We start from the raw sequence: 17,265 nt of genomic DNA, 5'->3' as shown, positions 1-17,265 counted from the left end.
CAGTCTGTGTATACTGCCCATCCCACAGATTCCATGAAATGTTCCTTGTTTTTACATGTCTTTAGTTTCACTTCAGGCATTGCATGCCTCGACAGTGCATTAAGAACACCCAGCTGGGAAAAGCTGACAGTGGCAGAATTCCTCCCACCTAGACTTAGCAATTAACACCCAAATGGATAGAGGGGAGAAAAAGCTGTTGGAACCAGTCTGTGTTAAACAAAAAAATGTGGATTCCTACTAACGGTTTAGTTTTTTCTTCTTCTTTCAGACGTACATTGGCAGTGTGGTGATCTCCATGAACCCCTACAGGTCACTGCCCATCTTCACGCCAGAAAAAGTGGAGGAGTATCGCAACAGGAACTTCTATGAACTTAGTCCACACATGTGAGTCCGCCTCCTAGGTCTCCTCCAAAACCACCTGGTATCTATGTAAATGTCACGTCCTGCCTAAGGCTCAAGCACTAGAGTTTGACAGTGAGGTTTTTGCCGTAATTAAGAACTGCTAAGGATGGCACTTCACAAGGTTTTGTTAGTTTGAATGTTTTGACCAGGATCTGTCATCTGTCCATTGACGATACAGTGTATTGCAAACCACTGTAAGGATTATCAATTTGGTCCCAGTGATTAATGAAGGGGAGTAGGGAGGGGGCTGAGATCAGAGGGACACTAGCTCTTGCATGGAGAGTCAGTCTGGTGCACTTGGTGGCCATTCAGCACTGTGGCATGCCATCTGTCCATTGGCAACATTAAGTCAGCATTGCTGTGAGGCTGCCAAGAGAAAACAAAGCCCGCCACTCGTCAATTAGCCTGCTGCGTCTCTAGGCTGCAGCAAAACCCCTCGGAGAGATGGACTCAAAGAGCGAGAGTGCCCTTGTCCCAGAACAGACATACTCCCTGCAGACAAAAGCAAGCTCCTTGGCTTTACTTTACAGCCAGCTATACAGAACTGGCATGAAACAGTTCCAGGCCGTTTTGCCCCCCTTTTCTCCCTTTAGTTGTACAGTGCCTGTCTCTCCCCTCTTTTATTTTGTATACTGGTAGAGACTGCTGGTGTGTAAGTAAGTAAGTAAGTAAGTAAACTTTATTTATATAGCACCTATCACAGACAGTCACAAAGTGCTTTACATGCAGCAAGTTTAACAATTTAAAAAACATCATACAAACATAAAAACAATGATAGTTCAGTCAAGTGAAAGCTTGTCTGAATAGGAGTGTCTTCAGCTGTTTTGTAAAAGAAACAATAGAATCGGCCACACGCAGCGACAGGGGCAGGGCATTCCACAATTTGGGAGCAACTGCCTGAAAGGAGCGGTCTCCCCGAGTTTTAAGGCGGGTTTTTGGGACCATCAGGAGATTTTGATCTGAGGAACGAAGCGTGCGGAAAGAGGAGTAAGGGGTCAACAAATCAGCGATATATTTCGGCGTCTGTCCATGTAGTGCTCTAAAAGTTAAAACTAAGATTTTATAATCAATTCTGTATTTTACTGGAAGCCAGTGGAGAGTAAACAAAATCGGGGTAATGTGTGCCCTTCTGTTCTGTACAATGAGGTTTTCTCATGGTCAGCTACTCAGTGTACCGTTTTAAAGGAAGGCATCAAGTTTTTTAGGAGGTGTTGTGATTTACCTGTTGAGCGATGATAACTAATTTACAAGAAATTCCCCTTCAAAATAAAACTTCTGTTAGTGCTGTGTGCTTTTGTTGGCATAAAGCTGGGACATGTGCTGGCTGTGCTCTGGTAAACACAGCTCATCTGACAGACCAGCTTGGTAATTAAAACCTATAACAGAAATGTTGCACTGGAAGTGGATAAAGAAGGTCTCTTGTCATTTTGTTCTGTAAAGTCTGCCATTTAACCAATATTGTGTAAAGCACATATGCCCACGTGTTCCCAATCTGTGAACTCTGACATTAACCAAATAGGTACGTTGCTAGAAGGATAACCCAATGATTGTTAATATTGGAGCATTTAAACAACGTTGCTGTTTGGCAGTGGACAAGCATTTTCAAAAATGGTCACTGCTCTTAGCATTACCACGAGATAATTTACATAGTTACCAAAGGCTAAATAGCCAACTATTTGTCAACGTCTTTGCAAGATCATTTTCATACCTGACATGAACTGAAACCAGTGGCTGCCTTAGAAGAGCAGTGATGAGGATGTATATGAGCTGGACATGCAAAAAAACATTGGTATGGTTCGTAAAGCTGCTAACTTAAAGCTTGTGACTAAAACTTGACAGATGTAATGCTTGTTGCATATGTAATCCATCACCTTCTAAAGTGGAACCAGCTGCAATAGAATACACAACCAGAAAACTATACAAACTAGAGGCATGGTCAAATAGAAAGAAGCCTGCCATGTCCTTCTCTGTTCTCAACTTCTGCATCTCTAGTGTCAGATGACTTAGTTACATTTGCAAAAAGAAATTATTTTCTCTTGACTGAAATGAACATTCTCTAAACATGTTGAAAATCATCTTACCATTAGTCTGTAAGTAAAGAAGATTAAGCCCTCTTTTAATAGGACAGGCTCTTGTAAAAGAGCTAAAATGCCAGTCAAAGGCAGATTGTTTCAACATGCTACATAAATTGATCTTAATCCTCTGGTCAGGCCATCTGGACCAAGCTTTGTGGCTTTGCATTGATTGTCCACAAGTAATGTTAAACCCTCAGTCCTGTCATAGACGTCAGCACAGTTATTTTCAACTCCATGTCATTTTTAGCAAACAAAATGACTCTACGGTTATTCATTCATTTATGTATTCTGTCTAGAGATTTGAGCTGTCTAATTAAATGATGAGAAGAGAGACAGCAATTTGTATCTGTGTGTTCAATGCAGATAACCCTGTGACCTGTTTAGCGTCAGTTAGCACAACAACTAGCAAGGAGAAACGGCTAGCATGTCAAAGGAAAAACACATTCTTCACCTCCAAACTATTACTACGTCTTGTATCTTGAAAGCTAGCAATATACGTTACAAATGCATCCAACATTGAGCTTGATTAACGTTAAGCTAACGTTAGCAACTTCACTATGTGGACAAGACCTCTATTGTAGCCTACTGCTTGTGCAAGCTAACTGCTCCTTTTTTAAATTACAATGTCTATTTTATTTCTACACAGAGACAACATTTGGAGTATGACTTTTTTAAATACATTAAAATGTATAAGCCTAGAAGCAGCTGGATGGTTGCGGTTTGGTAACATATTTGGATGTTTGGTATTCTGGTATTCAAGGTATTCAAAGCAGAGTAGCGAGCAACTAAGCATCACAGGGGATTTAAATGCATGATGTGTCATGTCTCAAACACAAGGCAAATCATTTCTTTCCACTTTACCCTATAAGATACAGCTCACTTATCTTCACATTGATTTGGGTAAGTTATTTTAATGCCACAGATAATGCAAAGCAAGAACAGTAAATGCATCTATTAGACACACCAGAGTTCTGTAAATCAGTTTAAAAAACTGAAACAAAAAAAAAAAGAGTTCATGAGAATCAGCCTCGCTATGCTTTAGCTATAGCTCTACTGTCATACAGCTTTGCTGCTATACACTGCTATATTTGCATTTTGAGCAAGGCAGACAAAAAACACATACTGAGATAACAGACATTTAACAAATACAAACCTTTTTGTTTGATTTCTTTTTATGAGTGCAACAAAATTTGGATTTGAGCTTAATGCTTACTTTTAGAAGATGAGGTGATGTTTAGATTTAAAAAAAAATGACTTCCAATTTCTGGTGATGTTTCCAAAGCAGAAAAAGTTTTTCATGACCCTGTTATTTTTGCATGGCTGAGCTTTAACATGGCTGAGGGGCATTACTAGCGCATTGACTGAAGGGGATCAGTGTTGGGCTTTAATTAAGGTAACAGGGGGTCCGCGGAATCTTCCTCTTCCTGTCTTTGATCCTCATCAGACTATTGAACAGTATAAAGTCAGCAGCTCAGAACAGGTTGCATCGGTCAAGGTCTAGTAGTTCACCGGGGTGTTTTGATTTGCCATAGCCCACATCATACGTTGTATGTTGTTGCAGGAAAGATGGTGTTGTGACACGTCACATGATTGTTTGCAGAGATAATAATCTCCCAGCCTGAGATTTTTTTTTTTTACACTGAACATACATAAGAGCGAAATAAGTCATGTCATTACTACTAATTGGTACATTGTTAGTGTGTATTCAGCGCTGAGAGCATCGGGGGTCTCAATACCTCATTAAACATTGGGGAAATACTTGCTCCATTGAATTTCTCACCTTACTGTTGCTATTTTTCAAAATGACAAGCAACAGATAACTGCTCAACCCTTAAACCCCCTTCAGAACACACACACACACATACACACACACACAATGTAAATAATGCTACTGTGTCAGTCAGCAGCACCCACTTGGATTCTAATGTTTAAGATTTTTTATATTGACCCTTTGCACGTGACGTCACGCTCCACTCGCGCGAATTATGAACGCCATGACGGACGGCGGAAGAGCTATGCTGTAGATGGATGGCAAGCTAAACTCATACGTTTTCGTGCGTGTTTGTGTTCTCACATTCACAATGTGCAGAGTAATCCTCACCAACACAAGCATGTGTATGTATTGCCTTTGTTTCAAATGGAAATGAGTGATAAATAAAATGATCCTCAACCAGCTAGCTGCCGTGCTAACCAGCTAACAGGTCCAACCCGATGATGACCCACATAACTAGCTAACCGGTTATTCATTGACCTAGCTACATATCCAAAAAAGAAAGCCGTTCCATTGATCATTTAACTTAACACACATACAAAAAATATCGGTTAAATTAAAGATGACATAGCACGGAAACTAGCTTCAAAAACGAGTTAAATGCGGGTCTGCGGAGCTCCTACCCCGGCTAGCTGACGAGCTAGCTGCAGCTAGCTTTGGACGGCTCGCTAGCTGCTGCCCATCGCGTCGTAATATCCATCGGTCAAATCTAAACATAGGCTACGCAGCGAAAATAATCACAGATAAGAAGATGGCTAGATGTTACAATTATGTGTGGTTACTACTGATCATAGACACTCCGTGATTTACTGCATGGATTAACGTGTGATAGATAATTAATGACTGCACTTCCAAGAGCTGGGATGTGTTCAGGCATCCATTAGCTAGGAAGTTGCAGTGGCACACCCAGTGAACAACGGTATGGGTAGCCACGACCGACCATGTCCTCTAAAAACATGGGCTACGTGTTATATAAATCTTTAATTAAAGGAGAATTCCGGTCATTTTTTACGTTAGTCTTGATCGCTATGCTACGCGAGTACTTTCGATAGAAAAAACCCCGACCCGAATCAGTGCAGGTAACACGGAGAAGCTGCAGCTACGTACTACAAGCATCCACTGAGCTAAAACGGCAGTGGTCGGGGCCTTTGTGCCTCTTAACAGACACAAAATGCAATTAATATGTCCGTGCCACATGAACAGGGCCCTTACGTGTCAACAAGATGCGTTTTCAACTCAGACATTGTTTAAATTCACATAACCTGGTCCCTGTCTCGATCCTGCTGGTAGCTAGCTTGCCCTGCTAGCTGATAGCCGTTAGCTGCCGTCCGGCGAGTGCCGTCCAGCTACTACCACACTACTGTTTTTTTTTAGGGGGGAATAAACTTCAAGACGTGACATGACCTGTCCTCTGGAGGACATAGCCACACCACCGCCGCTCCGTGGATTATCATTGGGATGATTATCATAGAAGCCTGTCTGAATACACTCACCGGACGGCAGCTAACGGCTATCAGCTAGCAGGGCAAGCTAGCTACCAGCAGGATTGAGACAGGGACCAGGTTATGTGAATTTAAACAATGTCTGAGTTGAAAACGCATCTTGTTGACACGTAAGGGCCCTGTTCATGTGGCACAGACATATTAATTGCATTTTGTGTCTGTTAAGAGCCACAAAGGCACTCTAAAACTTGAAGTCGGGCAGACTGTGATTTAATGAGGTCCGTGAAAACGGAGGGAGAACGAATTAAGGGTCTGTATCCAATCCTGCTATCTCCAACTTCTCCAAATACTGCTCTTTGTGAGCACCTACCAGATGCCCTACCTCGACCGATAACGGCACGACAACTTGTTGTTCAATAGAAGAAACCATATAAAGCCACAAATACAGTTTATTTTGTGTTATGTATTTCAAACTGATTGAAACTATGAAACTTTCCGCTCGTCCACTACTGTTTAGCCTGTGCTTCCGCCGTCCGTCATGGCGCCGTCACGTGGTCGTGTGACGTGTTTGCAAAGGGTCAATAACCTTGTCATGGCCACCACCATGTCAGAATGTCACAAATCTTTGTTTTCTGTAATTTCTGGCAGAACAATGTGCCTATGTTGTCAGCCCCACTGTAAAAAGCTGTGCACGATGACATGTCAGCTGATGAGTCAAACACATGCTGTCCCCAAAACAATCACTGGTCCTCTCTGTCCCAGAACACATACCACAGTCTGTGCATGAAAGTTTATTCATTGTCTAACTTGGTGTTGTCTAAGCATCCTGGATAGTCTGTTTGGATGAGATGAAAGATGGATGTATCTTAAGGTTATTGACTAAAGCCTGAGCAGAATTAGTTTTGCAAAACGTGTTGCTTTTTAACGCTTTAGGCAACGACGTTGCATCGTAATTGGCTCATCCTGTGTATGATTGGCAGTGTTGTTGTGTGTTTTGTATGATCACAAGGTAAAGAATGGTGAGTGTGTGTGGAGGTGCTTATCCATTTCACACCTGCTCTTGTAATCCCCAGACACATCGAGAATATGTTTGTGTGTGTATGTGTGCATCAGCTGGAAGGAGAACTGCAGCTGGTCCTCTATCTCTAAAGTTGTAGGCAGACTAATTGCCTGTTAAGTTACATCTTACTTAAAGTTATTGCAGATCAACAGTGGTCTCTTGCCCAGTCCAGAGACCATTACAGTACTTATTGATCAATAAAGGAAAAGTCAGACAACAGATGTTTCCATGCAGTTGTCAAGTGAAGTTTACCAACACTGACAATATACAGGGGTGTGATTCTTCCGGATAATTCCGGAAATCCGGCTTTTCTGACCTGAAAATGAAGCTCTCGTAAATCATGCAAATCCGCTTTTTTTCCTTTTTTTTGGGGGGGGGGGGTGTCGCAAGGCACAGGTCGGGGGTATTGGTAAACATACTCTGACTCATGTCTTCATATCACTCCGCAAGTGGTCCATTAATTTGTCACGATGTAACTTCATTCAAAGCAGAGCTTCACCAAAGAGCCTGCAATCGTTGCGGAAGGTTATTTGAATAAGAATTTTGGACGTGTGGGGGCGAACTATCTTCTTAGCTGAAGCCGACAACGGGACAATATTGTTGCATGTTGGCAATGCAAGCTGAAGCGATGTAGCAGATGACGTTGAGAAGTTGCAGTGAGGAATATTTTAGGAGCACCATTTTCGGCAGTGCAGAAAGGTAGTGGCCCACACTAACTTAGTGTTGAGCCGGGAAACATTGCTAAAAGAGCTCTACAGCGAAAAGATGTGCTGGGCGAGCCGTCAGTCGGTCGAAGCTAACAGAAGCTAGCTGGCGTAAGCTGACAGCTGACCAACGCTACCAAGTGATCGGCGGAGACAGGGAGTACATGTATTTGAAAGAGTCCGGCAGTTGTGGTAGACGAAGTCGGGATATTGGATGGAGAGTCCACTGAAGTCCACTGCGGTCTGAAGGGCTAATCCTCGCTAGATCAGTAGCTAGTCGGGAGGTTGACAGCTAACGTTAGCCAGCTGAAGCTAACAGTCGATCGATGGTGAGTAACGTACGTTACACAGGCTGGCAGCAGCACAGAGTCCAGAGTTGATAAGTGTGTGTGTGTGTGTGGGTAGAAAGGTGTTGAGAATGACCAACACCTAATCTTAAACTTAGTGTAGCTACTTAATTTGCTACGACCCGATCAGAGGTTACTTAAATTGAGACGTTCAGTCAAAATCAATCATGTCACCTTCAAACGGGATCTCTGTTTGCAGGGTTCAGGCTGGACCCTCCCGGTGATCATGCTGCTCTGGGGGACCGGCTGTACAGTGAGAAGCCGCTGCTGACGGGCGCAGAGCTCTACCAGAACTCCGACTGCTGTCTGTCCGCGCGGCCGTCTGACGGCATCAGTATTAAATTGAGACAGTTTCATTAGCGGTTAAAAACGTCTCGCGTTAAATAGTAGTCTAATTCGGTACAATTGGTTTTAACGCCTGATGCAAAGTGTAGGCCTATTAGGAGTACACATGAAAACCCTGAACAAGCAGCGTCGCTCTGCTCGGTCTTTCTGCTGTGCCCCATTCACGTAGTAGTTTTACACTATGTAGATTAAACTCTGCAATTAATCCGCGGTTCACATGTATGTATGAACTGTGGTGGTCCGTTACACTCAAGGCTATATTCAACATCACTGATTAAGTAGCCTAAGTCAATCCAACAAACAACTGGACTTTAGGGTCAAGTGTTGTTGTATCCGGCCCATGTCCTGGATGTGAAAGCCTCCTTACTGGACTACTGAATATAATAATATTCCATTATATTTTGAATTGTTACCTGCCACCAGAATTTTGTGATTTCCTAAAAGACAGACTTTTTGCAAAGACAAATTCTGAGCAAGGAAAAACCCTGAAGTATAATCACAGACAGCCATAAAAAACATTTAAATTGCAGAGTTAGAGTTATAACTTAATATGTACAGTGTCAACAGAGAAACACGGACAATTGAACAGACAGTGACAACATACATACTACATACCTACATACTGTAGAGAATGACAGTAACAGCATACAAACGGCATAAATAAAAATTTGTTATAAACGTGTGCTCTTTAAAAAGTAGAAAGCATTGTTTGCCAGTTACGTTAAATGTTTAAAAATCCGTAAATGTCCGTGGGTGGGGCTGCATGGGCGTGGTAATGTGGGTGTGGGTGGGTGTGGGTGTGGTAGTAAGGAGAAAGAATAGGAGAAGGAAGTTTGTGTGAGGTGGACCTGGTCACCACAGACCCAAATCTTCTCAGCTGTTGCTACTGTCATATGCTGCACTGTCTCTTCATGTGGCACTATTATTTATATTATAACAAGGTAATGCAATGTGTGATCAAGTGATGACTGATTAACAGTAATGTAAATGCTAAATGCCCTAATACCTACATATCATGTAAGACTCAATTTCTCCATTTCTTTGCACAAAACTCTCCAGAAAGTGCCATTTAATGGTTTATTTTTTTTTTTAAAAATGAGGGGGGGAGGGGGCTGTCGCAGCGTCATGGGTGCGCCGTATATTTTCCTGCTTTTTTGTCCTTTGCCAATCACACCTATGAATATAGTGTACAGAATGTGATTCAGGTACATTTTCATCGACTGAATTGAAGCAAATGAGATATCTAAAAGGAAAAACAAAACAAAGACATGCATCAATGAGAATGCATGTACCAACTACAGGAAGCATGCTATCAATGTAGATGGCAATATATTCAAATTATGTCAGGAAATTGTACCATTGAGTTCAACATTTTTTCAATACGGAACATTTGTAAGAAATTTGATTGGTTTTCATTTGAAATATCATAATCATCAAAACAAAGCTACCTAAATGTAAGAAGAAATGGCCCTGGCTGTGCATGTCTCTGGAAATGTGAATGAACTCTCCAGCTGGGTTACAGAGAGGACCACACCTGTCCATCATTTCCTCTGCCGGCCAATTTAGTAAAACGCCGTCTGCCCAGATGAGGCGCCTCATAATTAACTGGCAGGTGTTTTCCTCCCCTCTACACAAAGTCGAAGCATTAGAGATTAACTAATTACTGGCCTTTCGCCATGCACAGCAGCATTACAGATGGCCTGAAGTCATCTTTTGTATGTCCCCTGCCACCCAAGCCGGACACAGATTGAGAGGTGTGTGTGTGTGTGTGTGTGTGTGTGTGTGTGTGTGTGTGTGTGTGTGTGTGCTAGTCCCACGTCTCTAGGGTAGGATCATATTTCCCCAATGTTTAATGAGGTATTGAGACCCCCGATGCTCTCAGCGCTGAATACTCCAGTGCCACTAGAGCATTGGCTACAGGGGGGCATCGCGACTGGCTAATGGAGCAACGAGGCCCTTTGCAAGGCGTATTTGTCAGGGTTTTCAGCAGTTATGCACGTGGTTATGACAGCTTGACTGTGAAATCTGCTTTGTTGTAGTGTGTGTGTGTGTGTGTGTAAAAATAGTGACAGTAAGGTGAGAAATTCGATGGAGCAAGTAGCTTTATGCTAAAAAAAAACCCAACACACTAACAATGTACCAATTAGTAGTAATGACATGACTTATTTTGCTCTTATGCATGTTCAGTAAAAAAAAAAAAAATCTCAGGCTGGGAGATTATTATCTCTGCAAACAATCATGTGACGTGTCACAACACCATCTTTCCTGCAACAACATACAACGTATGATGTGGGCTATGGCAAATCAAAACACCCCGGTGACCGATGCAACCTGTTCAGAGCTGCTGACTTTATACTGTTCAAGAGTCTGATGAGGATCAAAGACAGGAAGAGGAAGTAGTTTCTTCACAAGAAGAAACTGCAATGTCTACACATCATTGGCTAATAACACGAAGCACTGATTACATTGAATCATTCCTTCCAGTGAAAGACCTGTGCCCTCCATGTCAAAAGCACTGAAGAAGACCAGACATCATATGTGGAGGAGTAAGCTACTTTACTGAGCGTCTGCCTGACCAGCATCAGACTAGAAGCATTCCCTCTATACAATCTCGTCCCACGTAAAGTGGATGTTCATTACGACTATGAGGTGCTTCTCATCATATTTTTGTCGACCCTTTGCATAGACCTGTAAATGTGACTTTTGCAGTAGTCCTGTATTTAGAAACAGTTGATCCATTGTAGCTGTAAAGCTACAGGCTTACTTACTACAGGCTTATAATAATATAATAATAACTTTATTTATATAGCACCTTTTTTATAAAAACTGAGTTTACAAAGTGATTTGGTAGACAAAGCAGAGCACAAGCAGGATACCCGGAAGCCAAAATAAAACCGCTGCCAAGTTTGTGAGAGCGAATTGATGACTGTATTGTGCAACACAAAACTCCCAGCGACCCTTTTATGTTAGAGTTCACTTCAAATATGATCAATAGGCATACGACTAAGTGTTTTACAGCTCGATGGTGTTTTAAGCCCCCAACGTCAACTTCACGGCAGCGCTGCGACCGTAGACTTCAAGGAACCTAACCCTAACCCTAACCATTGCCTAATCCTAGTGCCTTCCGCTGCCTGGAAGGCGACGTTGGGGGCTTAAAACACCAAACACCTGTTTTACATGCAGGATGTTGGATTAAGATAAAGGACCCATGGTAATTTACCGCGCTGTCCGTGGGTAGGGTGGACTTTGGAGCCATTTACAGCATCATGTCATCATACCTGTGTTTACCTTTCCAGTGTCGTCAGACACACACACACACACACACACACACATATATATATATATATATATATATATATATATATATATATATATATATATATATATATATATATATTTTTTTTTTTTTTCACTCTCGGTTCCTTAGCATAACGAGGAGTGAACCCACTTATGAGTCGCATGGTCTTTAGAGAGAGAGAGAGAGAGAGAGAGATTTTCGCCAAAATGAGGACTGAAACAGAACTATTTTGGTACAAACATTTACTCGCCATGTGGCAGATAGTCACATAGAAATACATAGATATAATGTATTATTTAAATGTAATATTTAGTGTTTAATAAATAATTGTTAAATGCAGTACAGAGTCTGTAGTCTATCACAAACACTCGACTAATGCTGCAAACATTTGACAGCCAGTACGAATTGCCTGGGAGAACATACGTGTCACAAACGGCAATTCCACAACTGTACAACAGCGTGGAAGACGACATACTACAGGAGATCAAAGACATATTGTGGATATTTAAAATGTCTTCCAGTTCCAGTGTTAAATATTCTTTAGAAATAAAAGTGTATTGATCTTTGAAAAGGTGTACCTGCGTTATTATGTCATTATCATTATATTAGATGAAAATGGTCTCAGAACGACAATATTATCGTTTATCGCAATCATTTCTGAGACAATTTATCGTCCAGCAAAATTTTTTGTATGTATGTACCCTTGCCTTGTATTGGTCTAACCTTTTTAAAATTCTTTAAACTGCAAGAATACTACATTCACCTACAAGTTTTGTGGATAAATGAGTTCCCTAAGTTGAAAAGTGTGAATGCAGTGTTGTTTTGCAGCAGATCCAAGTGTCAGTTTGTTGTAAAATCTCAAACTGTAGGAAAACCGACTGCAATGTAGGCCCTTAGTAAGAAACATGGATGTTAGTTATAGGAAAGTCTTGTTTGGTGTCCTTGTTTTTTAAAAGATATGAACCATGGACAGCCACATCTCTGTTAACTAGTACTTTATTATATTCTTCCTGTTATTTTATCTATTACAGCTGCAGTTATTCAGTAACAAGCTTATGCCACGTGTACACTGGTATTGGTATTATATAAGATTGTTTTCAAGGAGGCCTACATAAGTTGCAGCCCAGAACCTGTACGTAGGTAGATATAAGTGGGCACTTGTTGAAATGGCATTTTGACTCAGGTGGGCAGAGCGAGTCCTCTCCAGCATGTGTGTTGGCGTAATGGTGAGCTCGGTGAACCTAGAGAGACACGAATGCGAGTGTGTGTTCCTTTGTCCACCCACTTCTTCAATTGAAGAATAAAATCAAAATGTATTACACTGGATAAGGCAACCATTTATAATTATAATAATTGCTACATGTGTGCATACAGGTAGCATGTCTAATAAGTTACACACAACACTTCTATACACACTTGCACACACAGCCCTGATCTCTTTTCTCCCCATAAAGTGTATAGATCCCAAGCAGAGCAGGTGTCAATTTAAAAATGTACTCATATTTACCATTTGAAGTCATTGACCAACCTAATACTGTTTCTTCTTCCAGTATGTTGCTAATAGCTTTCCCTTGGCACTTAGGAGAGCTGTCCCTTACCACATACAGTAACCTCAATGTCCCTGGTTCACGTTTGGCATGGGACTTTTGTTACATGCCATCCCCCGTCTCTCCCCATGGAGTCTGTCACTATACCATCAAGCTGGGAAATGCAAAATGCCAGAAATGGTGCATGTATAGGCTTGTAGTTCCCATAGGAGGGACCTGATGCTAGTTTAAAAAAAAAAAAATGTAATTGCATTTTATTTATTTATGGTAATTTTATTTCTACCTTAGTGGTTTTACCATTTTGTATATTGAATTTGGTATCGTGTGTGTGAACCAGGCTCGGCTAGCACATAGTATCTGAGATTACTAAGCCTTTTGGAGCAATCTTCAGCGAAAGGTTATGAATTCCTGTTGTTTTCAAAGATAATGGACCTACCTGCTGATAGGTTAACACAATACTGATTAAACATTGCATGCACTTTCATTTATTGCTTCTGTGAGCATAAGATTTTTCTTCATAGATCTCTTTTATCCGTGACCATTGTAAACTCTCATAACCAGAACAATGGGTATTGAGCTTTTTATCTGTGTACACGTCTTGCATAACAACGCGCGATGGGCATACCAAAATGGAGGCAAATAGATAGACTCTTATCAGCAGTGTAGACTATTCCACCAATGAACCTTAATCTATGACAATAGTAAGATATTTTTAGTTAATTTTTTTCATCATCAAGAGGCACACATATTTCAAATAATTCAGTGAAGGTGCTATGTACAAAAAATGTTGTATTGTTGTAAGGACATGTTTTGGGTCTGAATCCTCTTTTTAGGGTTTAATCTACTTTTTTGTATATTTGGCCATGCACAGCAGTACTGTACTAAAGTGATGTAGACAATATAGAAACAACAATTTTTGATGGAGGACTGCAGCTCCTGCTGTTGTACAGCTGAAGTGCTGCTTTCACTGTGCAGTTGGTGCACAGTCATGGTGGGGCAGCATGTGATTGGTCACATGCAATCAAACAAGCTGTCGAAGTGATTTGTGCGGATTGAGGATTCAGTTTGTTTTGGAAATTTGGCCAACACCTCCCAAAGGGCCTGACTATGGGCCATAAGGGCCAGGCTGGCATTACACAGAGAGACTGTAAATGCTAATGGAAATGTAATCTGCCAGACATCGTAGCGGGGTTAAGCTTGTGTCAGATAATGTCCACTGCCAAACTATTTTTTTTGCATTTGAATTTGGGCTTATACCATTTATATTATAAAACGTTGATAAATCGGGGCATAATTATCAATGTCTTATTTTAAAACTGAATCCAGCGCATGTATTCTGTACCCATATACAGCAGACATGGATATGAGCTGTTTGACTCCAGTCGAAATACATTTTAAAGGGTTATACTATGTTGCCTTTTAATGCAAAGTGAACATAAAGTGTGATTGATCACTGCATGCTCATTTTCACTAAAGGTTGATGCTTTATTATGATAATGGTGTATTCATTTTTGGTTGGAGCTGCTCTTTATTTCAGCCAAGGCAGCCCACCTCTGCTATTAAATGCAGCAGGAATCCCTGTTTGATGTCAGGGTTTTGATTCGCTTTTGCAGGAACCCAGTTTCAAAAAGTTAAAACAGTTGTTGAGCACAACAAGCGGCATGCGAGTCGGTCCCAATATGGTGAGCGCAAATGGAACGCTGGGGCTGGAAGACCCGGTATTGGAATGAAAACGCATCAAAGATCACCTGATGTGTCAATCACCAGGACGAGGAAAAAGCAAATCGAGCCCAATTCCTTATCCCTGCAGCTTTGAAAGCAGTTTCATTTTAAATATCATAGCGTAAGAGATGCTTTTCAGTTTTAAAGTGTATTGGGACCTGTTGCCTTTTTGTACAGTGTAATACAGGAGTGTTTGAAATGTTGCTCATGTTTTATAATGAAAATAGTTAACCAAAAGTTGCCAGAGGGCAAAATGCTACCCAGCAAGAGGATTCCGTCTGTCCTTGATACTTGCACTACAGCCTGCTCAAAATAAATCAAAACATATCCTTATGCATTTTGGCTTTTTTTTTTTTCTCTCGTTGTACTGAACTCCCAACAAACCGTGACTCCTAAACCAGGGTATGAACTGAACCGTGACTTCTGTGTACCGTTACACCCCAACTTTCAACTGCAATATTTCATCGTAAACTGTTTATTTTGGCTCTGGTAAAAAGAACCCCATGATGCTTTATTCATTTCCACCATAACCTCTCAGTCTGTGGCCTCCTCATTTCCTGGTGTGCGGAGCAGGAGAAGTTGTCACCCAACACTGTGGTGCTGATGTAGGACCAACATTACACTGTGGGTCAAACCCACAATGACTCTGCCTGTTGTCTGAATGGGCTCAGCGGGTCACACGGTCACCCTGAGGCCTTTCGCTTCTTTTGAAGACATGACAAGTGATCTTGTGCTAAATTGGGCATAACAGTTTATTTCTATGAAGCCTTTGTGGGCATGCGAGTGTGCACAGGGGCAGTTGCAATGCCTGTTGGGCTCAAAGATTAAACATCTATTTTAATTTTGAAAAACTAATCAAACAATACAGTGTAGTAGATAAGACATCATCAGGTAGGTAGGTAGGTAGGTAGGTAGGTTTGAGATGCCAGCTGCAGTATAGTTCATACTAGTCTAGTTCGGTTAGTTTCACAGAAGATCAGTTGGTCTGTATATGTCAGCTAGGGGTGCAAGATATATCGACTCAATATCGTTATCGCAATATATCAAAAGTGTTGCAGTAAGTATGCAATATCTTGTTTATTTTGTGGAGTGCTGCGTCCCAACCGTTGGCTGTGTGGCTTAGTTGTGTTTGATTTAGAGCCCGCTTGAAACGCTATAATGATCATGTTTTCATTGGCCAGTTACCGTGCCACTTGCACATGTTAGTACACGTCAGCGCACGGGTCCACTACGTGACAAACCCTATGGAGCGTACCACGTGTGTGCATATTTCGACAGAGTGACAGTGTTAGTGAATAAATAGAGACAACAAAACGGAACAAATCGGAGAAGAGAAAGAAAAGTTGTGTCCTGTTCTCTTTATTTATTTATTTATTTATTTTATACTGTCCAACCAGTAAAACATGTCCTGTTCTGTAGACATGGTCCTTATTTATTTATTCATGTTGGACCAGTCCAATATGACCGTCACTTGAAATAAACCTTGTAAGAAAACTTGTTTAATTTGTTATGAATCTATTTTGATCCGTTTTCCCGTAATTTTAAAATTAATATCGATATCGCAATATGCATAATCAATATAGCAATATCACATTTTGTCAATATCGTGCAACCCTAATGTCAGCATGCTTCAGTGTCGAGGTGTGTTTTACGTTGCAAGGCCGCAGTGGAAGGCTGAGACATGGAGAGCAGGATGAAGAGAGGAAGTCCTCAAACCTGACAGAGCTGGTGCTTTCTGGGCTATAAAAAGACATCTTGCTCCTCTGTTTCCATCATCCTGTCTGTGGCTTTGCACATGTGGCTATGTGTTATTTTTTTCCTTAAGTGTGTTTTTTTTTTTTTTTCTGTATCTTCTAGCCAAAAGCACAAGGCCTCCATTTATCATTCTATGAAATCTCATAACCCAGTCAATCCGGTCAACTCTTTTAGCCCTTTTAACACCCGATAATTTGGAGTCATTTGAATATTCTGTTTTTTTTTTTTTTTTTTTTTTTTTTTTTATAAATATGCCGCATGCTGATTCCTGCAAACAGGCTGAAAGTGGCTCAGAAGAGTCTTTGTTTGAGCATTACTTTGAGGATGTTTTGCTAACTTACTCAGCATGCTTTTTCCCTGCTTTACCATGGATCAGACAAACAATTTGAATCTGTGTTTTCCCCTGCTGTGGAACACTAAATTGCTGTGCAGTGAAGTAATTTAAAGCCCTGGACCCCCTCAAAGTTTGATGTATGGGCCGGGGGAGTATCAATGAGTAATTTAGCAGAGGTCTCAGGCAACCCCGAGTGAGTGTTGAATAAATTAGAGATCTGTGGCAGCAGTACTTCACTCTGAGCTTTTAATTTAGAGAGTTGGAGGTATTCGTTATTGCACCTTGTTGGTTGTGGGTGCTCTTTTGAATATAGGGCTGTCATTATGATTTTGTGTCGGAGGTTTGCTAGATTATTACATTGGCTAGAGTATTACATTTCACTGGAATTGTACCTCGTACGAATCATTGTGACAAAAAAAGATTTATTGATTGATTCTTGCCCTGCGTGCTGATCTTTTCCTCA

General features: G+C 41.1%; 1 protein-coding gene across 13 annotated transcripts in view; it reads left to right on the top strand.

Annotated features, from left to right (window-relative positions):
• myo1b (myosin IB) overlaps nt 1–17,265 on the top strand; it is a 69,518-nt gene that overhangs the window by 11,604 nt on the left and 40,649 nt on the right. For all 13 annotated transcript variants that reach the window (XM_036004069.1, XM_036004071.1, XM_036004070.1 and 10 more), the window contains one exon: nt 269–384. In XM_036004069.1, the coding sequence (XP_035859962.1) occupies nt 269–384 (116 nt within the window). The remainder of the gene's footprint in view (nt 1–268; nt 385–17,265) is intronic.

This window comes from Sander lucioperca, chromosome 8 (assembly GCF_008315115.2).
Source record: "Sander lucioperca isolate FBNREF2018 chromosome 8, SLUC_FBN_1.2, whole genome shotgun sequence".
NCBI classification, from domain to species: domain Eukaryota; kingdom Metazoa; phylum Chordata; class Actinopteri; order Perciformes; family Percidae; genus Sander; species Sander lucioperca.
This window is presented reverse-complemented; position numbering and strand designations above follow the sequence as displayed.